This window comes from Heloderma suspectum, chromosome 5, assembly GCF_057233095.1.
Source record: "Heloderma suspectum isolate Gila_16-S chromosome 5, 16-S_ref, whole genome shotgun sequence".
NCBI classification, from domain to species: domain Eukaryota; kingdom Metazoa; phylum Chordata; class Lepidosauria; order Squamata; family Helodermatidae; genus Heloderma; species Heloderma suspectum.
In genome coordinates this window covers 36,170,840-36,198,410 of record NC_139462.1, presented here as the reverse complement: position 1 = coordinate 36,198,410, position 27,571 = coordinate 36,170,840, and the positions used below count along the sequence as shown (strand labels likewise).

At 41.8% G+C, this 27,571-nt stretch overlaps 2 protein-coding genes across 19 annotated transcripts in view; one reads left to right on the top strand and one right to left on the bottom strand.

Moving 5' to 3' along the window:
- Nucleotides 1-6,498, bottom strand: part of GSTCD (glutathione S-transferase C-terminal domain containing) — a 90,382-nt gene extending 83,884 nt beyond the window's left edge. For 6 of the 17 annotated variants that reach the window (XR_014792020.1, XR_014792019.1, XM_084855775.1 and 3 more), the window contains exon 1: nucleotides 6,461-6,498. The gene's annotated coding sequence lies outside the window, so the exon portion shown is untranslated. Of the gene's footprint in view, nucleotides 1-927; nucleotides 1,079-3,197; nucleotides 3,380-4,034; nucleotides 4,284-6,274 lie in introns of all 17 variants that reach the window. The other 11 variants (XR_014792023.1, XM_084855769.1, XM_084855778.1 and 8 more) reach the window with 5 other exon arrangements.
- Nucleotides 6,499-6,555: 57 nt separating this feature from the next.
- Nucleotides 6,556-27,356, top strand: INTS12 (integrator complex subunit 12). 2 transcript variants are annotated; one of them, XM_084855780.1, is made up of 8 exons: nucleotides 6,556-6,727; nucleotides 9,184-9,291; nucleotides 10,371-10,534; nucleotides 12,299-12,451; nucleotides 14,279-14,466; nucleotides 18,061-18,220; nucleotides 22,658-22,810; nucleotides 25,123-27,356. In XM_084855780.1, the coding sequence occupies exons 3-8, from the start codon at nucleotides 10,379-10,381 to the stop codon at nucleotides 25,699-25,701; spliced, it is 1,389 nt and encodes a 462-aa protein (XP_084711906.1). In that variant the 5' UTR covers nucleotides 6,556-6,727; nucleotides 9,184-9,291; nucleotides 10,371-10,378; the 3' UTR covers nucleotides 25,702-27,356. The 2 variants fall into 2 exon arrangements, with proteins under 2 accessions (XP_084711906.1, XP_084711907.1); XM_084855781.1 differs by having other exon boundaries at nucleotides 6,556-6,937.
- Nucleotides 27,357-27,571: the final 215 nt, after the last annotated feature.

The window sequence follows — 27,571 nt, the reverse complement described above, 5'->3', positions numbered from 1 at the left end:
TTGCTGCAGCTTGTGTCATCCAAATCAGGGCAGCTGGGATTATTTGAGGGTTAAACAACAGTTGCATAACCCTACAACAGACCATGGGTTATGCGAGGGCCATTTAACCCTCAAATAACCCCTGCCACCCAGGTTCAAATGATACCACAAGCCATGGCAACCCCTGGCTGGAGGTTGCATGCTCAAAATGCTGGCTGGCATGTCCTGCATGTGCTGCAGCTCACAATGGCTTAAACAACCACGGTGTGCTGTTTTGATTGTGCGAACAAGGTCAAACTCTGAGTAGGACAACAAACCATAGGTTAACCATGGGATAAATAAACCATGGGTTAGTGTTCTGTACAAACCAGATCTATAATTAAATTCATAGATTGATTTACATTTTGCAACACTATGTACAACTAACGCACATAATTGTTCTTGAACAGTGACCATAAAGCACTTGTTCTAGTTGGTCACTGTTGCTTCAGAGCACCACTATGGCTATATAACAATAAGCCTGCAATTTTAAGCATGGTTTCCTAGAATTAAGCTCCAGTGAATACAGTGGCCCGTATTTCTAAGTAAGCATGCATAAGATTGTACTGTAAGGTATCAGTTCTAAGCACTCTTACTTGAAATTAAATCACACTGAAAACAATGGAATTTACTTCTCAGTAAACATATTAATGACCCAAGTGCACAGTACTAATGCAAGTTCTGGAGCAGAACCTGGTATTTAAAGGGTGTGAGTGGCCCTCTGATTTTATCAGGAAATATTCAACAAATTCGCAGGACAGGAAGGCCTGGCGTGCTATGGTCCATGGGGTCACGAAGAGTCGGACACGACTGAACGACTGAACAACAACAACAACGAACAACAATTCAACATATTACTGAAACAGAGTTTAAACAGTCATGTTTTGCAGGATATATCTTTTTAGCTACCAGTTCTTCCTGTCTCCTCTTCATCTGCAGTCTCAGCTTTCAAGCTGGTATTTGTGAGCAAATGCACCAATTCCACTTTTCTTTCACATTAGCCGTACCGTGGAGTTTGCAGAAGAGGGAAGCAGCTCTCTAAGCCACTTTTAAACTCATTCTGTGCAGAGAACAATGAGGTAACATTCTCAATTAGAGTGTGCTAATAATATATAATATAATGTAATAATACCTACATTATTCCTTATTCACAGTGGGCTTCCAAGCAATGAGAAAAGTTCTAGTCAATTGAGAAAAAATATGTCAACATACAGGACAGCCACCAGACACACATTGCTTCTTCAGTCCACCTTTCGGTGTCCTCTTTCTTTTTTTCTTAAGTTCATTTCTTAAGTTCTTGTCTGCAACCTCAATTCTTAAGTTTCATAGTGGAAAGGATTACACTTAATGGCCAATGATGGGTTGTGCTGTAACGCGAAAGAGGAAGGCACACTGCTGGCAGGGTGCCTGCATGTCCCCAACAACACATAGTTTTTTAAACAGATGGGTTGTCGTTATGTGCAAACCAGGTCATACTATGGGTTCTCGTTATGTCCAACCAGGTCAATGTCATTGGTTCCCACATATATTATTTTTTTACATTGAAAGCAACATATTTTCAACCTCCAGAGAGATCAGGACAGTACAGGAGCTGAGATATGTTGCAAATGGTATAGTAAAAGATATAAATGTACAGTTCAACCTAGGTCGCTAAAACAATTCCACACCTACATCAAATGGCACAGGCTGTGACAGACCAACAAATCCCTGTACAGCTTGCTTTGAGTTACCCTTTCTCTGGACTTGGACCCCTGAGGATTGGAATGCAGAGTTAGAAACTAAAGTGAAGACCTCCCATTGAAAAGTAGCCTTGAAATCTGTCAAACCATCTAACATAGATTTCAGGCTGTAGCTTGTACAGCAAAATATTTTATACAGCGTACACTGGACACCATAACGATTCAAATCCCTGGACATCTCACAGCATGGAAAGTATAAGAGGTGTAGCAGTCCGCAGGCTAATCCAGTGCATATGTTATGGAGTTGCCCAACGATGATACCTTTCTGGCTTGAGGTCCTAACCAGGATCAACATGGTCCTAGAAATTTCACTCAATGTAAAAGATGCCCATTTTGGGCAAGTCCCATTTGTCCAAACTGCATGGTTTGGTAAGGCCACACAAACAGCTAAGCAATTTATTCTACAACTCTGGAAAGCAAATAAAACCCCAAGTATACACAATTAGATTCAAGATCTATTGACCTTAGCTGCCCATTAAAAGGTATATTAGACTAAATTATGAAAATAAAATCAATTCCAATTAATATGGGGAAATTTTCTTGAATTATACGCAGAGTAATATGATCCATATACAAAACCAGTATAGGCCAGCAAAGAGACAAGCATGACACAAACCTTTTATTTTATTTCTATTTTTTATTTAATCCTTGTAAATTAAACCACCCCAAGAGCTTTAGCTATTGGGCAGTATAGTAATGTAATATTTTTCCCCATGAAACATTTATTTATCTAATTTTTGCTTAATGGTTTTACTTACATACATGAAACCTTTAGTCTTTAAATATAGGATGATATGAAGAAGGGAGGGGAAAACCTAAAGTGGAGGGAATGGGAACAAGGGGGCAGGAGAAGGGAAGGGTTCACTATACGTATTGTACTGGAAAATCTTTCAACTCTAATAAACTGTTAATAACAAAACAAAACAATTCCACATTCAAAGACTCACAAGTAATACATAAATCCAGCCTTACATAAACTAGTGTATATCAAGACTGGTGCTGTCATTTATTTATTTTTAAATCTCTGACTTCCATAGAAGATCATGGTAACGCCAAGATAACATGCTCAGTTCAGTCTCACCGTTATATATTGTGTTCATATTTAAAGTAAACCCACAAAGGCCTTTCTGTCATGAAACAGACAATTCAATGTCATTACTTCAAATATTTATCTAGAAAAAAGGTCTTTTTTCAACCCAAGGCAAATTGCAGTGAGCAGTACAAACAACCTCCTATATTCAAAGGGTTCTACATTTTATTCCAGTTTAACTGGTCACTCAAACCTATTATTGCTATTTTCTTTAAGTGAACAATTTTCTTGTTATTATAAAAAAAGATACGAACCATCTAAAATTTCTTTAATACTATTTAAAATGCAGCAGTGCACGAACAGCTGACCAACATCAGAACAGTAACATACCTATCACTAATAAAACTTACATTGCAAGCATAGCTCAAGAGAAAGCAGATTTTGTAAAACATCAGACAAGAAATGCTGATATCATTTGTCATTGTCCAAAACTGGAATTCAAGAAAGTGACTCAACCTGTACAGTAGAGCTTGTACTAATGGCAGTTAAATCTTTTTCACTCAGAACACCTGGATAAGTTTTAATAACCTTTCTACAAAAAAGAAAAGAAAAAAAGAAGTATGGATGCTTGTGAATGCCAATGCAGTTTTAGGCTATTTTTGGTATGACCACCCTTCCTTAAGGCCTTATTCATCCATTACAATTTATTCATCCAATACAATCCAATACAATTTATTCATCCAATACTCCATAGTCCACAACTATATCTACTTTTCATGCTTTTAAACATCCTCTGAAACAGCCTTTAAAAGGTTAACAATAAAGCCCTGTCTGTTTTTATATGGTACAACAAATCCTCTACAAGTACAGGTTTCGTCACGGTTATGTGAGACAGGAAACGCTGGCATCTATTGAAGTAATTACTGCATGGTTTGCCAACCTGTGATTAAAGGGACCACAGGGAACCAGAGAAGAGGGGGAGGCTTTGGCTTTTGTGACACCCCTGGACAACAGTAGAAGAGCCTGCACTCCTGCTTGCTCCACCATTCAGTATAGAGAAAAACTATACCAAAACCTGTAAAATTTACTGAAATATGCAGTATACATTCTTTGGACTTCTGACATATTTGCCGAAAAGGCTGGCCACCACCACTGCACTATTGCATCCCTGTGTACCAATAACTAGTATCATCAGAGGGCAGGTGTAAAAACCACTGGCTCAGTAGGATGATAACAGCCTACCCTACCACAAGACTTTGTTGTTGTTCAGTCGTTCAGTCGTGTCCGACTCTTCGTGACCCCATGGACCATAGCATGCCAGGCCTTCCTGTCCTCCGCTCTCTCCCGGAGTGTGCTCAAGTTCATATTCATTGCATCGGTGATGCTATCTAGCCATCTCATCCTCTGCCGTCCCCTTCTCCTTTTGCCTTCAGTCTTTCCCACAAGACTACCATGTGATATATTTGTGAGTGCACAGCTGAATATGAATAGTATCTCTGTTAGGAGAATGAGATAGGATGAAAGGGAATGGGAACAGCCACAACAGAAGGTGTGAAGAGGGGCCTTCACACAGTACATACTTAACTTATGGAATTTACAGCCACAAGATGTAACCCTGTAGCTTCGGTGGTTTTAAAAGGGAATTAGACAAATGCATGGAAGATAAATCTATTTATGACTAGAAATAATGGCTACATGCTGTCTCCAGCTTTAGAGGCAGTACATCTCTGAATACCAGTTACTGGAGAACAACAGCAGGAGAGGGCTACTGCCTGAGGGCTTCTCAGAGGCCTCTGGTTAGCCACAGTAGGAAACAGGATGCTGGACTAGAGGCCTTTAGTCTGATCCAGAAGGGCTCTTCTTCTCGTCTAAATAATGCTATGTGTAAGTGGTGAAAACAGCTTCAAATTAATTTTATTTTTATATAATGCACTTTTGAATTGCAAGGTGGGTAGACATTTTAAAAAGTAAGAACATAAGTCAAGTAAGATGCATAGCATTACACCCTTAGGGCGCAATCCTATCCATGTTTAGACAGAAAAAAAGGCCTACAACTCCCAGCATGCCCCAGCCAGCCATGCTGGGCTGGGGCATGCTGGGAGCTGTAGGCCTTTTCTCTGTCTAAACATGGATAGGATTGCGCCCTAAGGGTGTAATGCTATGCATCTTTAGAGAGAAAGAAGTCCTACTTGGGATTGCTGGGATTTGCAGGAGTTTTTTTTCTGTCTAAACGTGCGTAGAATTGTGCTCTGAGAGAACTACTTCAGCCGTCTAGCACTGAGCTGTGGCCCTTGCTTACATTTCCCAGAAATTACAGTACATGAGGTATTATTACAATTTCTTTTAGCAGTGCTCCTTTTATTTTAAAATAGGAGTCGTGTGCCAGATGTAGTTGGACTATAACTCCCATCATCCCTAACCATTGGCCATGCTGGCTGGGGCAAATGGGAATAGGAGTCCAACATCTGGAGGGCCAGAGGTTCCCCTCCCCTGCTTAAATGCTGCCTGACATGCAGACCTTCAACGGTGGATGCTCTCCCCACCTCCACATACACACTGGGGGATATCTCCACCTGTTGAATTTTGGCTGATCATTAAGCTATTAAAGGAATAAGTTCCCTGCAAGAAAAAGAAAAATTGGGACTGTTATACTTAGTCCTTTTCAGCTCAGTCCTGGCTGAAAATCAGATTAGTGATCAGCAACTGGATGCCTGTGAGCCAAATTGGGACCACCTAGAGTACCATCTGAATTCCTTCTGCGGATCCCAAAGCAAGAGAAGAGTGTAGCAAGAGTAGAAACAACAGTCCTGTGACACCTTAAAGACTAACAAATTTATTCTGGTATAAACTTTTGTAGACTGTAGCCCATTTCATCAGATGCGTGGAGAAATATGGAGAGTTTCAGGCTTTTCCTTCTGACCTATATTTACAGTTCCACATATACATACCCCATACGTATTGTATAAAAAAACTGAAACGCTCCATAATACTCCATCCATCTGATGAAGTGGACTATAGTTCACAAAAGCCTATGTCAGAATCATAGAATGCTAGGGTTGGAAGGGGCCTATAAGACCATCGAATCCAACCCCCTGCTCAATTTGTTGGTCTTTAAATGTGCAATCCTATGCATATTTAGACAGAGCAAAATATATCCACAACTCCTAGCATTCCCCAGCCGGCGTGGCTGGCCGAAGGATGCTGGGAGTCGTACGCCTTATTTCTGTCTTATTTCCATAGGATTGCAAAAGGGTAAGTCTTATTTCTGTCTTATTTCCATAGGATTGCATAAGACTCTCTGTAATTTTTGCTGCAAGAGACTGACAGGGCTACCCTTTTGGAAACGGGAGAATACCTGGGTGCAATTACGAAATAGCTGCGGATTGCCGGGAGAGGGGTGAACTATATTACCCCCAACCCCACCGCTTCTTTAAAAGGTGCCTCTTCCAAAAAAAACCTAGTCTGCATAAGGACTAATTATGGCTACCTAGTGCGAAAGAAGGAGATACACTCTGCACATGCTCAGGGACGCCTTTATCTGTATTACCACTGTATTCCAGGATAGTTGAGCCCCGGCGTTGAAAACGGGCTCTGGAATCTGAGCCCCGGCACCAATTCAACTCTCACTCCTCTTCCTTCCCAGCTCCCACCGGACCGTCCGTTCGGCGCTTACCCAGCCACTCCTTGCCACGCAGCAGCCGCCTCCCCGCTGGCGCTCCAGGCTCCGCCTCTTCCTCTCCTCCGTCATGGCCGCCGCTCGTCGCTTCCGGTGTTTCCCGGAGCGAGCGAGCGCGGCCGACTGGCGCCTGCGGGAAGAGGCTCAGGGTTTCCCGAGGCATTTGCCCGGCGGTGACTGTGGTTCTTCGCCCCCGCCTCGCGAGCGCTTGGCGGGGAAATGCGAAGAGCCCTACGGGGTTTCCCAGGCAGCGGCTGACCTGAGGTAAAAAGCGGGGGCTGGCGGGGAAATGCGAAGAGCCCTACGGGGTTTCCCAGGCAGCGGCTGACCTGAGGTAAAAAGCAGGGGCTGGCGGGGAAATGCGAAGAGCCCTACGGGGTTTCCCAGGCAGCGGCTGACCTGAGGTAAAAAGCAGGGGCTGGCGGGGAAATGCGAAGAGCCCTACGGGGTTTCCCAGGCAGCGGCTGACCTGAGGTAAAAAGCAGGGGCTGGCGGGGAACGGCGGGTGGTGTGTGGGGAGTAGTGTGATATGCGATGGGAAGGCTCCGCCTCTCCTGTGCGGCTGCCCCCTCCCTTTTTTCCTGGCCAGGTGTCAAATTGATAGCCGTCTGTGCCACTCTGTTCAGATATAATAATAATATAATAATAGTATTGCCGCCACGGCGGGTAATAACATTGGCACTTTTGTAAACCGTCCTGAAAACGGATGTTGAAGGGGGGTATAGAGATGTTTCATATTTAAGAAGAAACCATTTGTAGCACCGACATAGGGTTTTTAGAGATTTCACAGTGCTTCACAGATAGAATCACAGAGCATCTTAGTCTTGGACTGAGCAACTTGTAGCCCTCCAGATGTTCCTGGCCCCAACTCCCATCATCCTTTGATGGGAGTTGGCTAAAACACCTTTGGCTAGGCTGGCTAGGGCTGATGGGAGTTGTAGGCTAAAACATCTGGAGGACTACAGGCTGCCCACTCCTAATCTAGTCCAACCCCCTGCCATCCCTGATGGGTGGTCATCCAACGTCTGCTTAAGAACCTCTAATGAAGAGAAGCTTATATGTTACTTGCTATCCATTGCAACAACCCTACAAAGTAGACCCTGGGGTGTTATGTCCATATTGCAAAATGGGAGGCAGAAAATGAATGAGTGGCTTGAGAGTTGAGTTAGGGTCTTGCTATCGTACCTCAGGAAAGAATCCAACAGGGTGTTTCTGTTCCTTTCTGCCGATTCCCTTCGCAAGCAGTGGGTACTCCTGATTCCGTTGCACAAGCAGGACCTACCACTTAGATGGTAGATTTAGCACTTCCTAGAGGAAGTTCTGAAATGAATGGAAACACTTGTTTCTGGAAGAAGGAAGATTGGTGTAACTCCCTTATGTGAGCTCCGCTGCTTCCTTCCAGAAACGAGCGTTTCCGCTTTTTTTGAGTTGCCTTGGAAGCACTAAACCTTGTGCAAGTGGTGGTGGCTGCTTACACAATGGAATTGGTGGGGCACAAGACAATTGGAGTGGGCTTAATTGCCCCACTGGATTTTGCCCTTTGGCCCATAGCCACTACACAACACCTTCTATGTATCTAATCCAGGAATGGGCAACTTGTGGCCTTCCAGATATTTTAGTCTTCAGCTTCCTTCAGCCCTAGCTAGCCTAGCCAATTGTGAGGGAAGATGGGAGGTGAAGCCCAAAACATCTGGAGGGCCACAAGTTGCCCACCCCGATCTAATATTTTTAATCTAAATTTGGCACTGGAAAACAGTGCGACAGAGTACTGTATCTAGTCCTGGGCACCACAGTTTAAGAAAGATATTGACAAACTAAAATGTATCCAGAGGAGGGCAGCAAAGATGGTGACGGACCCAGAGACCAAGTCCTCTAAGGAAAGAGCTAGGTATCTTTAGCTTGAAAAAGAGATGATTAAGGGGTGACATAACCAGCTTCAAATATTTGAAGGGCTTTCACCTGGATGCTGGAACAAATTTGTTTTCTGTTGCCCCAGCGGGTAGGTCATAAACCAAGAGGTTCAAATAAAAAGGATTTAGATTAAACATTAGGAAGAACTTTGGGATAGTACAAGCTGTTTAACAGTGGAACCGGCTGTCTTGGAAGGTCGTCGTGCACTCTCTTTCATTAGAGATTTTTAAGCAGTGGCTGGATGGCCACCTATCTGGGTATTTGTCATCATTGGACTAGATATTTGAGGTTCCTTCCAATGCTATGATTCCTTTGCTGATTTTAGTCCTGTATTATTTAGGGTTGGCACACTGGTCAGTTAATTGGTCAGATATTGTGAGTTGATTACTGTTATTAGTGAAGTATACTTGCACTGTATACTTGCCCTTTGTGCCCTGACCAAGGTACACATGAGGACCTTATGACAGCGCGACAGAACGCAATCAATGTTGCTAGTTTCTGGGCAAGATTTGTCTAATTTTTATATATTTTAACTTCTACAGTATATATTTTAAATGTTATTTGTTATAGTATGTTTTTTAATTGAGATGCTTCTGACACGAATAAATAAATTAGTGAAGTATTGTCAAATATTGCATGAAGGCAAGAATGCTACTGTGTAGGTGGCAATTCACTTTTTAAATTTAATTATGGTGTTAGCAATTTGTTAGCAAGGGCATAAGTTAGAGCAGCTTGTAGGCAAGGCAAATTTAGCAGCATAGCAAAGCTCCCACTGGCCACTTGCATTAACTGCAGGCATCTCTCAACAGGAATACAAGGAGGCCCCTGCCTAGGACCATCCGTGGCTCGATCTTGCTTGCTGCAAGGAACAGCACGTGCCCACTCAATGTGATCTGGAAATCTGCTCTCAAACTTATGTGAGGAGCTAGACTTGGTCTAGAAAATTTTTAACTTTTAAAAAGTTAGCTGTTATTCTACCCATGTTAAACAGCGCAGTTAATGATGGGAGTTATATTTAATTATTTAATTATTACTTTATAATACTTGTATATTGCTTAATATAATATTGCTAAGTGGTTTACATATGAAGTAGTAAAAACTGCAGTTGAAATACATATGTCATACAATATAACAATAAACAGTTACAAGTTACCAAAAGAAACCAGCAAAACAGAATAGGGTCCGCTTGTGTAAACAAGTTTTCAGAAGGCATTTAAAACTCACCACATGTTCTGCCTCCTGAACCACAGGGGGGAGGGTGTTCCAGAGGGTTGGTGCCGCTACTGAGAGGATCTGTTTTGTGATGTTCCATGAGGATATTGTCCATCATCATCACAGGGCCTATGGTTGGGAAAGGCTGCTATATTACCACTTGTATACTCCATTCAACATTTGAAGTCCTGCTCAGGTTGCCCTCACTAACTGAAGACTGGTGGGAGGGAAGTCTACCAGGGCAGAGCCTTCTTGATGGTGGTACCAACTCTGTGGAATACCCTCCCTAGGGATACATTCCTAGCACTGATATGTGCTTTTAAATGTCATGTGAAAATATGTTCCAAAAGACCAACTATGTAGTCTGAGGGTGTTTCCAGATGGAGGGCTCCTAGCGTCACCATTCAAAATCATTATACAGCTATTCCATCTTTTGTTCTTCAATGGATGTTTTGTGGAAAGAAAAAAGATAGAAAAATTAATGGGAAAACCTGCAAGGGTAACAAGTTGGGGAAGGCATTTGGACCCTCTGTAAAATTCTGTGAATGAGGCAGGATGTTTACATGACTGAATTCTCATCTGGAAGCACCCTAACTTGTTTTGGTGGGATTGTGGCAGAAATGGAGTGCATGAACCTTGCAACCTTATTCTAAATACTTGAAAATAATCCCTGGCTAATTAATTTCAAGAAACTGTTCTGTTCTAGTCAAGAATTAGCTGACAGGTGAGGCATATATATGATTGTTTAAACTCCTGCCTTCTCCTTATTTATTTTCATTTAAAGATGCTGCTATGGCTGCTACTGTGAATTTGGAGCTTGATCCCATATTCTTGAAAGCTCTGGGATTTCTGCATTCGAAGAGCAAAGATTCAGCTGAAAAACTAAAAGCGCTGCTTGATGAATCTTTATCTAGAGGGATTGACTCAAGCTATCGCCCATCACAGAAGGTACTAGAATGAATGAACTGAGTGTGTGAAGGATTTTGTGCTCTTCATAGGCAGCCGCCTCCAAACTCAGAGGCGACTGTCTATCCAAAGCAAGGCAGGAGAAGCACAGAGGGGATTGTTCCCTTCGCGCTTCTCCTGCCCCGCTTTTTCTGCTAGACAGTTGATTGCAGTTGTCTAGCCTTGGGAGTATGGAGCGGGGAAGGAGGCTTCTGTACAACACATTGATTGATCATCACACCCCTTTCTGGCTGCTCCACGCTCCTCTTGCGAACGTGGAGGATGGGGCTGTTCCGCGCTGCCTCGGAGGCAGTGCGGAAGTGGGGGGAGGTTGGTTTTCCAGGAACCAACCTTGGAGCACAATTAACAGCACAAGCCTTTACATGGCTATTTAGAAGAAAACCCCACTGACTTCAATGGGACCTCACTTCCAGGTAAGTATGTATAGGAATGCATCTTAAATCAGCTCTGACTATTGGGACTAATTTAATTTATTCCTCTTCAGCTAAACTAGTTATGTGTTATAGATGCTTGAGAGGTAGTATATCAGTAGTGAATAGATATTGATTTGAGTTGAGATGACTATCCAGATTTACTGAGTAGAAAGGGAAAAAATACTCAAGACTAAACAGATCCATATTTCCTCCAAAATGAAATACTGCTGCCCACTGTCACCAGGAGTCGCATTATAAATTACTATAGCTGCCAAATTTGAGGGATTACTGTCATTAAAGCCTCTCTTTTTTTTCAAAACTGGGCTTTGATAAGCCTTTCAGTTGTAATGCAACAACTGTATTGTTAGTTATTGCACAGTAACTTCTGTCTGTTATAGCTATAAATTTTGGAAGTATAGAAGAGAATAGGAGGAAAAATCTTTGCTCATATTTATAATAACTATATAGTCTCATATTTGATTTTGTTTAGATCCTCAGTATATTCCACTGGAAAAAACAACACATAGATTTATTGAATAGGAAATTAAGTCTGAAATCAAAGGCATTTAGTTCATACTCTACACTGATGAATGACTAATCTAAGATAATCAAGTGTAGTGGATGGCTTTATCATTTCCAGACAGGATTTCACACCATTATTTCAGCTGTTTTAACTTTTCTGATCAATGTAGCCTGGTTACAATTGCCACTTGATGGTAGTTCCTTCCTTCTGCCTACTCTGAGAGATCTACAAGCAGGATCATTTAGCTCTTCTTAAAAGTGTAAATGGTATGCATAACTTGGATCAGCTTCCCATAATAATTGTATTCTTACCTAATGCATCTTATATCGTTCCTCTGTACATGTTACTTTGTGAGGGCTTGGCCCTAAAAAGTGGTCTAGAAATACTTTGAATAAATAATAAACACACTGATAGGATGTTGATCCCATTAATTGTGGCCCATTCAAGCGTGCACAGTGGTCTTCTCAGGTGCCACCTCTGAGCAGTACAAAGCAGAGAAGAGGACTGGTTTCCATAGTGCAAGTGTTGCTGGTATTGTCAAAGAGTGTGTGCACAGGCCACTGTTATCTACTGCATGTGGTATGTTTAGGATTGAGGTGTAAGCAACTGAACCAAAGTTTTCCAGCTTGTAAAATGCTATGCTGCATGTATCAGTGGATCTCATCTCTCTTTCCTTTGTTTAGTAGCATGGGGAATTATGTTCTAAGTATTTCACCTCTGTAATGTTGTTTTAAACATTTTATGATCTCAGAAAAAGCAACTATCTACAGTGTTACCCTTAATGTAACATTCTTGTTATGTTTTATTCAGGAAATAGATCAGCCCAAAGTATCTATTACAAAACCAGTTTCTGTTAAGCAAGAGCCTAAGGCTTCTTCAGTTCTTCCTCTGGGTAGCAATAACGGGAAGCCCACTATAGCCGAAAAGGTGAAAAAAGAGGTGGAAAAGAGGTCTGCTGATAAAGTAAGTCCCAGTGTTACACTTAAAACATTATTGGGGAGATTTTAAATGTTCCATATTTGTAAAAACTGCGAGTCATTATTTTTTGCTTCTTGGATGGCATTAATCCTTGATACTAATACATTCTGCTCTACTAGCTGTATCTGCACCATATGTTACTTAGTTAATTGCTCTCTGCTCTCACAACTATAAGCCCTGTGCTTTCTTCTTTATGCAGATCATTTAATTTTCAGAGGGTGCCCTTTCCCTTGTCTACAAGTTACTTTGCTGCTTTTCAGGGCTGCATGCTGATAAGGAAGCATGTTAATTTTGCTTAGGCTTTATTTATTTCACCTCCCCTTGCAATTTCACTTTACCCACCACTGTTTGTGTTTTACTACTTGACAGCAGGGCTCCTTTCTAATGCAAGGCTGTAATTAAATCTAGCTGGTACTAGCATGGAAGTTAAGAGCAAGAGTGATAGGCCTAGAAACCTTGGTTCAAATCTTAGCTCAGCCATAAAATCATTTGGGTAGCCTTAGACAAGCTACTTCTCAGCCTCAACAACCCCCTGACCCAGAGGTCCCTAAAACAGCACCTGCAGGTACTTCCAATGGCAACCACACAGCTCTTCAATCCTTGCCCCTTTCCAATTTTTGGTTTTTAATAAAACACTAAAAAAACATTAGGGTGCCAAGTTCTTTCTGTTCCTGAACCCACTGCTGATCAGCGAGCAGGAAGAGAAAGCAGGACAAAGGGATAGAAGGGAGAGAGAGAGAGCAAGGCTAGAGGCTAGGAGTGGGGAGAAACAGCAAGATAAAGGGGTGTGTGGGAGAGAAAGAGCATGGCTATGGCCTACGAAGGGAGAGAAAGAAGAAGGCTAGGGATGGGGAAGGGAAAGCAATAATGAGGCAAAGCGTTGGGGGAGAGAAATAGTGAGTCTAGGGGCTGGGAGTGGAGAGAGAGAGAGAGAGAGAGCAAAGAGGAAAGGTCTGTGTGGTGGGAAGAAGATTGGGCAGGCCAGAAAGCAACTCTTTCCATTTCTTCCTCCCTCTAGTCCCTAGCCTTGTTATTTCTCCCCACCACCACCACCTCTTCACTAGCCAAGCCTCCATAGGAGCCATTTTGTGGTGGTGCCCACAGCAGTTTCTCAAATTCCCAAATGTGCCCATGAGTTCAAAAAATGGGGGAACACGTGGCCTGACCGATTTGTAGTATGGGATAATATTGGCCTTTCTTACATGCTAGTGTAAAGTATACAAGGTCCTTATAAGAACAGCATGCTCTTAATAAGTCAGGAAAAGTATTTTATTATTACTAAGTAAGGATAACATTCATTTTAGCATGTCTGAAAACTTGTTGAGACATTTAATCCGGAAAATTATTTTATGAGATACAATCACAATATATGAATAATATGTCTGATCTTTAAACCTTAAGGTTTGTAATGGGTGATGATCAGATTACTATTAAATAACTGTGAATTTGCTGGAAGAAAACTCCAGAGGCATTTCTTTCAGATGCTTTCAGCAACAACATATCATTGTGATTTTAATTTGCCAATATACGTCAGTTCCTAGCAGTGATCATGAACATGTTCCTCAATATTACTGAACTTCTAGCCTGTAACATTCATAGCCCCTCATGTTTTATATAATTGGAAGTATAAGTATGTGGTTATTTAATGAATATAGACTATATTACATTAATTAATAGCATTCCAATATGCAATGTAGCATTTGCTGTGTTTCACTTCCAGACTGATTTCTAAAGTTTCCACATTTTTACCAGCTCTGTATGTGTATGTTGTTCAATAGATAAAATTATCTGTATGTGTATGTCGTTTAATAGATAAAGTTGGAAATCAGTGAAGGAGTTGACATTCCAAAGAAACCAAGACTAGAAAAGCCAGAGCCTCGTTCTTCTCCAATCACGGTACAGACTAGCAAGGATTTGGCCATGGCAGACCTTTCTAGTTTTGAAGAAACTAGCGCTGATGATTTTGCAATGGAGATGGGTTTGGCTTGTGTTGTTTGCCGGTGAGTTGTCTAAATTTGGCAGGTGCAACACCTTTGAAGAGCACAATTGATAGCTTTGTTGCCAATTCTGAATAGCAATGGATTTTTCTGTCAAGCACAGATCTTGATCGCTTAGCTTTTTTCCTAAGGGATTTTCCCCTATTGTTCATGAGATCAAAGACTTTTGATTTAAGCCATAAATTATGAAGATTAAACGTTTTCATACTAGCAGCCCATGGACATAGGACTGTAGCCTTAGTTTATCTTTTTCAAAGTAAGGCTGCAATCCTATGCAGAAAACAAGCTTACATTGCATAGCAGTAATTTTCTGCGAATTTCTTAAATTTATATTTTAATTTAAAATGAAATATTTTGGGTCAAAGGTCTGTTCCCTACAACAACTAATATCATGGTGCCTTAGGTTTACAGAGGAAGCCTACATGTAATGCGCTGCACATCTATACCACTTGATTTTTTAAAATCAGTTCTTGGATATCTTTCAAATATTAAAGACTTCAGCTTTACTGCACTTAATAAGGACTCTAACTCTTGTTTCAGCCTTCAAACCACTCACTTCAGAAGTTTACCCTTACTGACTTCAGGGAGACTGCTTCTGAGTAAATGTAACTGAGGGGGATAGCCTCTGCCTAGACAGTCAATGAATTTCACTGTATATATGTCCATGCTAACTAGAGGCATGAAACTAGCAATAGCAGAATGAGTAAAAATATAAGAATCACCATGGTAGTCAGCAGGGGGACCTTAAAAAGATCTGTTGTATTTAACAAATGTTTTTAAGCCACTCTTTATCTTCAAACTGTAATTAAATATTCAAAAGGCAAAATATTCTGCGTGATTTGCAAGTGACACTTCAATCCTATCAAAATGGGGGATTCATAGAAAAACATACACACCTTTACAAGAATTTTCCTATAAACCATAATGTATATATTAAATTTCATCTTCTCTTTCTTTTTAAATCAGAACTATTTCAACTGTTTCCATTTCAAAACCAGCTTAAAACAAAATGCGTGTTTTTGTCTTATGACGTGTTTATATTACATTTGCTTTTTTTAATCTAACCACAATCATCTTTTATAGTATTTAAAATATGGAAATTAGATTGTTCTCTTGTGAGTATCTTCCAACTATGTTACACATTTTCTGATCCAGTTTATTTTTTTAAAACCTATCTGCTATATTTTGTATCTAAGGCTGTAATTCTACGCACATTTGCTAGGGAATAAGTTCCACTGAAATTAATGGTTCTTACTCCTGATTAGAATCACACAGTGCATGCTCCAGGATTTCTTGGGGGTGGGGATCTAATTTGATTTTCAAATTAACCAACCTTTAAAAAAATTGAAATGTTCCCTGAAGCCATCTGGACAATACTTTCAATTTTCATTTTCCTATTAAATACAGGAATCACATATTTCTCTTCCCCACCCATCCGCAAATAGAGTTTCCATGGTTACCTCTGTACCTGTACCAAGGGGATACGTGCAAGAGTAGCTTAGCAATTAAGTAACCTGATTTGTCATCTAAAAGAGGTAGTCATTAGGGAAATAGTGTTTGGCTAACTCAAATACATATTTTCATTCATATATAGTCACCAAATTGTCATTTATACATTTTTCCAGCAGAAGCCCATGCATCCTTATCAATACTTCCATGTTTCAGTCTTTAAGACATTATTGCAGGACTAACCTTTTCTGTTCCTACAGTCCCTATTTCTAGACTAACTTAGGGCGGAATCCTATGGCTGCTAGTCAGCGGCTAGACAGCCATAGGATAGGTTGGTTCCCAGGAACCGACCTTTACCCCCTCCCGCGCTGCCTCATAGGCAGCGTGAAACTGCCCTGCACTCCGTGCTTGGAAGAGGAGCACAGAGTGGCAAAAACAGGGCATTCCTGGGGGCGTGCCAGGGCAGGGAACTCAGAAATGTTGGTGCGGCACATCCAGTACTTCCCCTGCTCCGACCCAGTACCACTGGGTCCATCCAGTACCACTTCCCCTGCTCCGACTTCCTACAGCTAGACAGCCGAAATTGGCTGTCTAGCCACAAATGCAGGGCGGCTGAAGTGCGGAGACGACAATCCCCTCTGCACTTCTCCTGCCCTGCATTGGATAGGCAGTCGCCTCCGAGTTCAGAGGCAGATGCCTATCCTGGTAGGATTGCTCCCTCCCATTCTTAGTTGCTGTGTAAGGTGAAGGACATGACATAGTAAGCATCAACTGCAAAACACTGTGTAAGTCTTTGTGTTTGTGCCACAGTTTGTATTATTTATGGGGCCGCAGTGGCTTAGTGGTTAAGATGCTGAACTGCAGACTGGAAGGTTGGCAGGACAGCAGTTCGAGACCCGAGTGCTGCGTGACGGAGTGAGCTCCCATCTTCAGTCCCAGCTTCTGCCAACCTAGCAGTTCAAAAGCAAGAAATTGCAAGTAGATAAATAGGTACCGCCTCAGCGGGAAAGGTAACAGCGTTCCGTGCACTTCGGTGTTCAGTCATGCCAGCCACATGACCATGGAAGCGTCTTCGGACAGTGCTGGCTCTTCAGCTTAGAAATGGAGATGAGCACCACACCCTAGAGTCGGACACAACTGGTTGGGGACACCTTTACCTTTTACCTTTTGTATTATTTAGATGTAGTAATGGTTGCACAGTTTTCACACCCTGCTTACCTTCATAAAAACTGCTGCTAGAAGTTATTATACTTTGTATATAAAGTACTATTGTATTGCTTTTCAGTTCTGTAAATTTTATACATCCAGTGCAAATTTCTTGTTCTTGTGATCTCTCATGACTTCATAACCATCTTAACAGTAACACCTGGCTCTTCATCTTAAATCACCTTATTTGCTGTACTCTTCTCACTCCAGTACATTCTGCTCTCTGAACTGACTGGACCCATTCTTTAAATTCGATACATTTGCTCACAGTTGTGTTGGCAGTTTGTATAACTTTCTCCCCACTCAGAGGCTACATGTAGTTGTAAGGGAGGAGGCAGGCAGGATCATGCCTTTCCATTTCACCCACCAGGGAATACTTGTTCCAGGGCCTACCACACATCCATGTGTGGGTATAACATTTGAATAAGACTTACTGTGTGGAGGTCCAAATAGCATCGTCCAGTCTTCCCCAAGCTGGTGCCCTCCAGATGTTTTGGACTACAATTCCTTACCTTTGGCCATGCTAGCTGGGCTGAAGTTTTGAACTTCAGCAACACCAGGTCGGGGAAGGCTGACATGGTCTGTGAATATTATTTAAAAGGTTTGGGCCTACATACGTTGGATTCTGTACTACACATAGTGGGCCCACATCTTGTGGGCTCAGAGGCAGGACAAGTGTGCCTGATGTGTGGAGTTGAAGGCATGAGCTTTTCCCCCACCACACATACCTTGTACTCTTCCTTCTTGCCTTGTTTCCTATCCTACACACCCAGTTTCAAATTGTTGTAAGCTTGGAGCTGTGGCCAGCTTGTGAAGTTCTGCTGGAGGGCCATGCACATGGACAGGGTTCTATTGAGAAGAGACATTTGGAGACAACCTTGCAAAGTGAGCTATGTTTCAAGAGGTGATGTTAATATGGATTGAACACTTTGTGCATTGCAGGCAAATGACAGTTACTTCTGGGAATCAGTTAGTAGAGTGCCAAGAATGTCATAACCTCTACCACCAGGATTGCCACAAGCCTCAAGTAACAGACAAGGAAGTGAATGATCCCCGCCTGGTGTGGTATTGTGCCCGATGTACCAGGCAAATGAAAAAAATGGTAAGAACATTTTTGTTAGAGTTATTGATACTTGCAGACAGATATTGGCCTGTTTAAGGAAGGGATTTCTTAACTAAATTTAAAAGGGGAGATTAGAAAGAAGTATAGTTTCTGTGTTAGAGGGGAAGGGGTTGATGGGGTACATTTTCCCCCTGGTACTGATTTGTTGTGAAATAGGAAAATGCCAAAATAAATAGCTATATATGCCTTTTAAAGTCTGCTAGTGTTTTTTTAGCTGCTGTTGTATTGATTTTTATATCTTTGTGTGTTCTAATCCAAAGATAAGGCATTTAGATAATAACAGATTTAGAAGTCAGGCAATGTCATAACATCACAGAAATAAATAACTCAGCTGAATAAATCTATGATAAATCAAATTCCCTACTCGGTGCACTTAAGTTCTGAATGAATTGTTTTCTATAAATTATCATTTCCGCAAGAGAATGGCAAATATTGGGCCAGATTAAGCATCTGTACCTCCCATAAAAGTTGAAAGGTTGCTTTTCTCTGGGGACAGGCCTTTATTTTCATGTGAGCTGTTCCTTGATTTCCCAAATGGATGAGCTTGCAATTCATGAAATAGTAACATTTGGTTAGTAGAATGAGCATTTTAGTATTAGAAAAAATTACAAGATCTTAAAGTAACTTCTTAAAAATCAAAGTACCATGAAATAATTATTCAAAGGAAAGATAAATTTCTGCATCTTCCATGTGAAATCATGTCATATTTAGCTTAAAGTATACTGGTCTGGTTCACACATAAGAGTAAGTGAGAATTGCTGAGAATTCTGGTTTATCGTGTGCATGCTGCCCAATCATTCCCATTTGTCTCCTCCTGCCAGTGGGAATGGCTAAATAAACCAGGAAACCTCTCACACTGGTTTGTTTAGTGTTACATCCAAACTAGGATTCCTGATTTGTCACTCCCAAGCAAGCCAGAAATTGGAAGTCAGAAACAACCTGGCTTCAGATTCCAGCTTGTTAGAAGAATGACAAGCCACGATGTAACCTGGGGGATCTCAACTTCCATGCCGTGGCCGCTGTATCCGGGGCGGCTCAGGACTTCATGGCCGCCGTGACAACCATGGGGCTGTCCCAACATGTCATCGGCCCAACGCATATAAAAGGACACATGCTTGATCTGGTTTTCTCAACTGGGCAGGTGGATGGTGATCTGAAAGTGGAGGAATTAACATCTGTCCCTTTGTCATGGTCAGATCACTTCCTGCTGAGGTTTAGACTTCTGGCGGCCTTTCCCCTCTGCAAGGGTGGGGGACCTATTAAAATGGTCCGCCCCCGGAGATTAATGGATTCTGATGGATTCCAGAGGGCTCTGGGGGATTTTCCTGCTGGTATGGCTGGTGCTCCTGTCGAAGCCCAGGTCGCTCTGTGGAATGCAGAGATGACTCGGGCGGTTGACACGATCACGCCCAAGCGCCCTCTCCCTCTGAGCAGAGCCCAGCCAGCTCCTTGGTATACACCTGAGCTGAGGGCAATGAAGCAAGAGGGGAGACAGCTAGAACGCAGGTGGAGGAAAACTTGTGCTGAGTCTGACTGAACACAGGTAAGAGCCCACTATCGAGTCTACTCTGTGGCGGTGAGGGTGGTAAAGAGGCAGTTCTTTTCCACCAGCATTGCATCTTCTCAGTGTCATCCAGCGGAGCTTTTCCGAGTGGTTCACGGCCTGTTACATTCTGGGCCAGGGAGAGAGACGGTGGAACCCTCGGTAGCACGCTGTGACAAGTTTGCGCGGCAGTTTGAGGATAAAGTCGCTCAGATTCGTCATGAATTGGACACCACCATTAATGCAGTTCCATTGGCAGAGGCATTCAGAGCACTGTCTGGTCCAGTTTTATTGGATGAGTTTCAGTTACTGAGGCCTGAGGATGCGGACAAGGTGCTTGGCCAAGTCCGATCGACCACTTGTGTGCTTGACCCTTGCCCTTCATGGCTTATTAAATCAAATAAGGAGGGGTTGTCTGTCTGGGTCCAGGAGGTTGTAAATTCCTTCTTGAGAGAGGGAGTGGTGCCTGCTGCTTTAAAAGAGGCAGTAATTAGACCACTCCTGAAAAAGCCTAACCTGGACCCAGAGGATGTTAACAATTATAGGCCAGTGGCCAACATCCCCTTCCTGGGCAAGGTGCTTGAGCGGGTGGTTGTAGGACAGCTCCAGGCACTGTTGAATGAATCGGATTATCTAGATCCATTTCAATCGGGCTTCAGGCCTGGTTTTGGAACGGAAACTGCCTTGGTCGCCCTGTGGGATGACCTCTGCTGGGACAGGGGGAGTGCGACCCTGTTGATTCTCCTGGACCTCTCAGCGGCTTTCGATACCATCGACCATGGTATCCTTCTGGATAGGTTGTCTGGGTTGGGAGTTGGAGGCACTGCACTACAGTGGTTCCGCTCCTACTTGGATGGCCGATTCCAGAAGATGGTGCTGGGGGATTATTGCTCTGTGCCATGGCAATTGTGCCATGAGGTTCCACAGGGCTCTGTTTTATCCCCCATGCTGTTTAACATCTACATGAAACCGCTGGGGGAGGTTATCCGGAGGTGTGGGCTGAGGTGCCATCAATATGCGGATGATACCCAGCTCTACCTCTCTTTCTCATCAAAACCAGGTGAGGCAGTGGCTGTTCTGAACCAGTGCCTGGGCACGGTAATGGACTGGATGAGGTCCAATAAACTGAAACTCAATCCAGACAAGACGGAGGTACTGTTAGTGGGTGGTTCGTCTGCCCGGCTAGGTGATATTCAACCTGTTCTGGAGGGGGTTGCACTCCCCCTAAAGGATCAGGTTCGTAGTTTGGTGGTTCTCTTGGACCCAGAACTGTCACTTGAGGCACAGGTGAACTCAGTGGCACAGAGCACTTTTTATCAGCTTAGGCTGGTATACCAACTACGCCCTTATCTGGACAGAGATAGCCTAGCTACAGTTATCCATGCTCTGATAACTTCTTGTCTGGATTACTGCAATGCGTTATACGTGGGGCTGCCTTTGAAAACGGTCCGGAAACTTCAGCTGGTCCAAAATAGGGCAGCAAGATTGTTAACAGGGACTGGCCTGCGAGCTCATATTACGCCAGTACTTTTCCAGCTGCACTGGCTGCCAGTCCATTTCCGGGCCCGATTCAAAGTGCTGGTGTTAACATTCAAAGCCCTTAACGGCTTGGGGCCAGGTTACCTGAAGGATCGCCTCCTCCCATATGTGCCTGCCCGGACCTTAAGATCATCATCAGCGGCCCTTCTCCGTGAGCCCCTGCCAAAGGAAGTGAGGCGGGTGGCTACTAGGAGGAGGGCTTTTTCTGTTGTGGCACCCCGGCTCTGGAATGAGCTCCCTAGTGAGGTTCGCCTGGCGCCTACATTGTACTCCTTTCGGCGCCAGGTGAAGACCTTTTTATTTTCCCAGGCATTTTAGCTTTCTAAATTTTTATCTTTGCTGTTTTAAATCTGTATTTTAAACTCCTGTACTGCTGCTAGGTTTTATTGTGGTGGTATTGTTATATTGTGGTTTTAATGTTCTATATATTTTAAATTGTTTTATTGTGTGTTGTTTGGTTTAAATTTTTGTGAACCGCCCAGGGAGCTTCGGTTATTGGGCGGTATAGAAATAAATAAATAAAATAAAAATAACCCTTAATGAGCCAGTGTTGGGTATTTCCTGGTTTGTTTAGCTGCTCCTGCTGGCAGGAGGAACCAAGAGGGAGCAATTGGGCAGCATATACTACCTCTTTGTCGATCAGCCTGAATTCACAACAATTATGACTTATTGTTGCATACAAACTAGCTCAGTGTCTGATAAACCAGCGATAAGGCCTAGTCAGCTTTAAAAAAAATCTGTTAGCAAAAATGTAAAGGGGGCAGGGGAAAGAGTTTGCACCAGACAACAATGCATTATTTGGATAACATCGGATTTTTAAGGTATTGGGGTGGGGTATTGATCTTTGAATGAGTAGTTTATTCCTTTGTTTCGTGCATTTGTTTCTCCACATTAGGAACGGAGTCATATGACTCTGTTTTTCTTGTCATGTGGGGACTTTTACAATACCAAAAGAAAAATAAACTTGTTAAAATCCACCCTAAGCTAGTTTTCCAGTTCCAGTTTCCAATTTCCTTTGGTTAAATGCTTCCACCTTTCCCACTTGTTCTTTCTCCATTTCTTTACCATTCTCTCTGTTCTTTAATCAAACTTGAATGCCAGCTTCATGTATTCCTTCTCAAATGTTTATTTCCGCACAGCTAAAAATTCCACACATCTTTGTTTCAACCTTCCCTTATACCTACTCTGCTCCTTTATTCTCATTTCCAGGTGCTTCCTGCCAGAATGTTCAGTAGATAGCTTTTTGCTTCAACATCGCTAAGGTTTTTCATTTTGATTTAAATTCTCTCCATATATAAAATGAAATTGTCAGCATGTATATGTAATTTACACAGGCTCAGAAAACACAGAAGCCTTCCCAGAAGCCAGGCCCTGCTGTTGTTTCAGTAGCTCCAGCTGTGAAAGATCCACTGATAAAGAAACCAGATATTAAGTTAAAGTTGGAGACTACACCAGCCTTCCTAGCATTTAAGAGGACAGAGGTCAAGGTGCTGTATATAAAATGCTCTATAGAAAAATTAACTTATTTTATTTTGCACTGGTCTCTTTTCCCCTCCCCACAATTACAATCCACAATTAAAGTACTTTTATTCCATATTCCATTTTGTCAGACATTCTGAATGGATGGTAGAATATATATGTTGTTCAGATACCAATCCTCAATAAAATACATAATTAATCTTCTCTATTTTATAAAAAATGATTTTGTGTTTAATTTTTAAATGGTACGCTGGAGGCAATTTCTCACAGAAAATGTCTGCGTTTCTTTCTAGGGTTAGGTACGCTGTAAGACTAGTTTTGTGTGTCTGAGCTTTTGACTGTTTTCATTGCATTTCCATTGAACACTCAAGCATCTGGTAGAAGTCTATTTATTTATATTGCATTTATAAGTCACTTTCCCACCTCAACGTAGTATATAATAAAAGAATTAAAGTTAAAAATTGAAATTAGTTTTGTCTCTTTTGTTGCACTGTGAGCTAAAGAGGTGGTGAAAACAGGCTAGGTAGGGGAATAGCTAGCAGAGACTGACTGGATTCACACAACACAACAATCCATACTCAGGGTTGAATGTTGGTTGTTGCTGAAACGTGGGTTGTTGAAATTAATTAATTAATTAATTAATTAATTGCATTTATATCCCGCCTTTTTTCCTCCTTAAGGAACTCAAGGCGACGTACATAGTCCTCCTCCTCCATTTTATCCTCAGAACAACAACCCTGTGAGGTGGGTTGGGCTGAGAGTCTGTGACTGGTCCAAAGTCACCCAGTGAGCTTCCATGGCCGAGTGGGGACTAGAACCCGGATCTCCCAGCTCCCAGTCCAACACTCTAGCCACTACACCACACTGGCTCTCTGTGGGTGAAATGTGGGTGATTCTGTGAACCCAGCTGCGCTAACAGCTCACGAAGAGAACCTATGATTTTTTGTTGAGTTGTGAACTGTGGGTTGCTTGTGGTTAATAAATCATAGTTTGTTCACATAGCTGGGTTCACACAACACAATAACCCACGTTTCAACAACAACCCATGGTTCAACGACAATCCACACCCAACCCATATTCAACCTTGAGTATGGGTTGTCATGTTGTGTGAACCCAGTAATTAAAGTCTTTAGTTCTGTTATTGGTTCTCCGGATTAAGAACATCATTGGGGGCATCACTGGGTTTCCCTACCAGTCACTGAAAACTTATAAATTCTTATTTGTTTGAGCTGAAATTTGTATGTAGGCTTTTAAACAAAAATGTTGTACATATCTAAAGTGCAGTCAATGCTGCAAATCTGTTTAGATCTCAGCTGTGTATATGTGAATTTCCAAAGTGTTCCCTAAATATTTGTAACTGGTGACCCATTTCTGAATTGGCCTGAGCAGAATTTGCCCATCCCTAGTTTTAAAAGTAATTAGAAAGAAAGAGTATGATCCAGCAAGTTCGTCTTTACTGTTGCCTTCTGAAATGGATGGGTGTTGTTAAAAAGAAAAATTACCATGCTCTTACACAGCTTACATTAACTTTAATGGGATTCATGCAGCACAATTCCTGCTTGATGGTGCCAAAGGCTGAATAAGCTAGGCACATGTAACCTGTGGTGAGCTGCAATGCAGAGGAGGTGTTTTGTTGGTCAGATCTTTCCTGGTCATCATCTTCTGAACAACCATCAGAAGCTGGGGCAAGCACAATTCACATGTGGTAGCATATAGCCAGTCAGCCATACTTGTCTACTAAATACTTGTGTACAAGTTTTTAATGTTGTAAAGCCGCCTTGAGTCCCAGTATTGGGAACAAGGCGGGATATAATAATAATAATAATAATTGAGAGGTAGGGGAAGTGCTTTTAAAACACACACACACTCCCTACATTCACTGAAATCTGTTTCCGGGATTCACCCTTTTTTGTCCTGTTAGAAGCAATTCCAGATAACAGAAAAACAATCAGAATAACTGGATTTTACTGGGCTTCTTCACAAGTGATGAAATTTAATTACACCAGAATGTCTACCATTTGTAGATGTGTGTTTGGCATTATTGTGCCATATTGTGGTTAATTATTTCTTAGGGGAGAAAGGGTAACACTTTGGTGTTGCCTTACCTGGAGAATTAAAAGATACCTGCATCTGTGTGCCTTCTATTCATTTGCTTTTAAAAAAATCAAGGTAACGTTGGGTAAAATATTAGATTCTGTTGAGTTTATCTTCTAACTATGTCAAGAATGTGAAATGTATGGCCTTCCCATTATTCATGCTGGACTGTACCCCTCAAGGATCAGCTGTAACTAATGTGGGAATTGTTTCTGTTTTATTTTAGACTTCAGCAACTATGTCTGGTAACTCTACCAGTGCCAGCATTTCTTCCTCTTCAACCAGTGGCCTTACAGGATGGGCAGCATTTGCAGCAAAAACATCATCTGCAGGCCCATCAACAGCCAAGATGGGATCCACAACTCAAAGTACCAGTGGCAAGCCTGCCACTGCCTCCAGTAATCAGAAACCTGTGGGTTTGTCAGGATTGGCAACAGCTAAAGGAGGGCTAGGGTCAAAGATAGCATCTCCTAACAGTAGCACAAGCCCTGTTCAGCTGAAGCCCCTACCACCTCTGACGTTGGGGAAAACAGGTCTTTCTCGTTCGGTTAGCAGTGACAACGTAAGCAAAGTAGGACTTCCTACTCCAAACAGTTCAGCTCCAGGCAGCAGCCAGTCTGTGGGTGGAAATGGAAGTGGTGGGACAGCAGGCAGCAGTGGGAGCAGCACCAGTAAATCAAGTGCAGAATCTGGCAATCAGTCACCATCTTTGAAAGGTCCTTCTTCTCAAGAATCGCAACTCAATGCTCTCAAAAGGTTAAAGATGGTCAAGAAGAAAGCTGCTCAAAAGACATTAAAGAAGTAATAGAACTAATCTGAAGTAATAGATCTAATGAACTTTTTTGTCTTCAAAGCACAAACATGTCTTAAAACTCTAGCTGCAGTTGAACAAAAAGTAATAAAGTTACATAATTATAAGCTGATGTCTTTATTTGGTAATGGCAGCTGTGATTTAAGCCTGAACAGCGTGTGTTGTGTTTTTTCAGATATGATTTTCCCAACATATTTTAGGCTTACTGGATTGTATCCAGTGGTATAATTCCACTCGTGCAAAGCTTGTGCCACTTTGGAAATCCCATGTTTATTCTTGTGCAAACAAGTACTTTGATTCTGCTTGCACAAGTGCTTTTACAACTCATTACAACATTATTGCTTGCAATACTTGTTCTGCTGGCACTGTACCAGCAGAATACATAAACAATGCTCTTGCGCTTTTCCTGCTAGCATTAGGTGGATGCAGGTAACTGAAGCCTAAGCAAGAGATAACATTAAGCTGATAATTTGGGGGAGGGGGACACATTTGATAACTAGTTACTTAAAAATGTGTTTCCCCACAAGCAGTATTCATATAGGAGGGAAAGGGCTGTCATTGCTATGGTTATGAACTGAGTATGGACATATAGAAATATAAATGACGTAGCTGTCCTGAGGAAGGAGGGGCGCACCTAATTCAATTAAGTGCAACTATAAGTCTTAATTCACACATGCAAGCAGCTGCACGGGTGCCCACTTGAAATATGAGCATGTAGCATACAGACTTCCCACATGTTCCTGGTGATTTTCACTATGTCAGGGCAAGCCTACCACAGGGCAGACAATTACTCATATTTGTATTCAGCAGCCTACTCTTATTTTAGAGGATTTAGTTTCATTGCAACCAGTGTGCAGATTGCCTCCTAAGTAAGTTATTTGAAGATAATCTCATATTTTGCTTATGCCAAATTAGTTAAGGAATAAAGTGGTACTGGGGAAACTGAGATAGGGCATTTGAACAGTGGAAGGTAATAGGTATATAACCAGGACCCACATGGGAATGCGTTGTGATAATGAGCTTTGTTAAAAATTCCTTTAATTTCAATCCTTAGCATACATTATAATTGTTGCTGCTATCATAAGGTCTGAAAACTTTTATTTTGAATATGATGAAAGATTTCAAGATCCATGATCATAACAGAATGTTCAGCTAGGATAATTATAAGACAGTATTTAGATTACATAAATATTTGTAAAAATATATCTTTATTAAGTAATTTAAAAGCAAACATTACCTCTGAGTCACCGACATTGCTGTAGTTGAAAATCATAGTAATAAATCTCTGGTCATATGGCTTTGTCCCAACAATATTTACACTGGAAGGAACTAAGCCTTTTATTTATGTTTTGATCATCTTGAATGCAGACATTCTTTAGGATTAAAATAGATCATACAAAGAGATGGTAATATAAACTGTGGAAATAATAAGTAGTGTTTGGCCTAGATTTTTTCATATACCGTCTGAATAAGAAAGTGTATACAGACACTGGTTTACCGAAGGCAAAAGTGAATCTGTATAGCAATATTTTGATAGCAATCTGTTGTATTTGAAAGTATTGTGCAGCTCACAATGCAATCTGAGAGACACTGTTAAAAAAGCTCCTTTCAACTGTATAGGAGTTGTGTAGGAATACAGTTATGCCTTGCATTGCTTCTATTCACTTCATTGGGACTCCCACTTGTTCAATTTGAGTTTCAGTTCTCCAAAATAAACTATGGGCGCAATCCTATGTATGTTTAGGCAGAGAAAAGTCCTACAACTCCCAGAATTCCCCAGCCAACGTAAGCTGGCTGGGGAATTCTGGGAGTTGTAGGACTTATTTTTTGTCTAAACATGCATAGGATTGTACCCTAAAATACT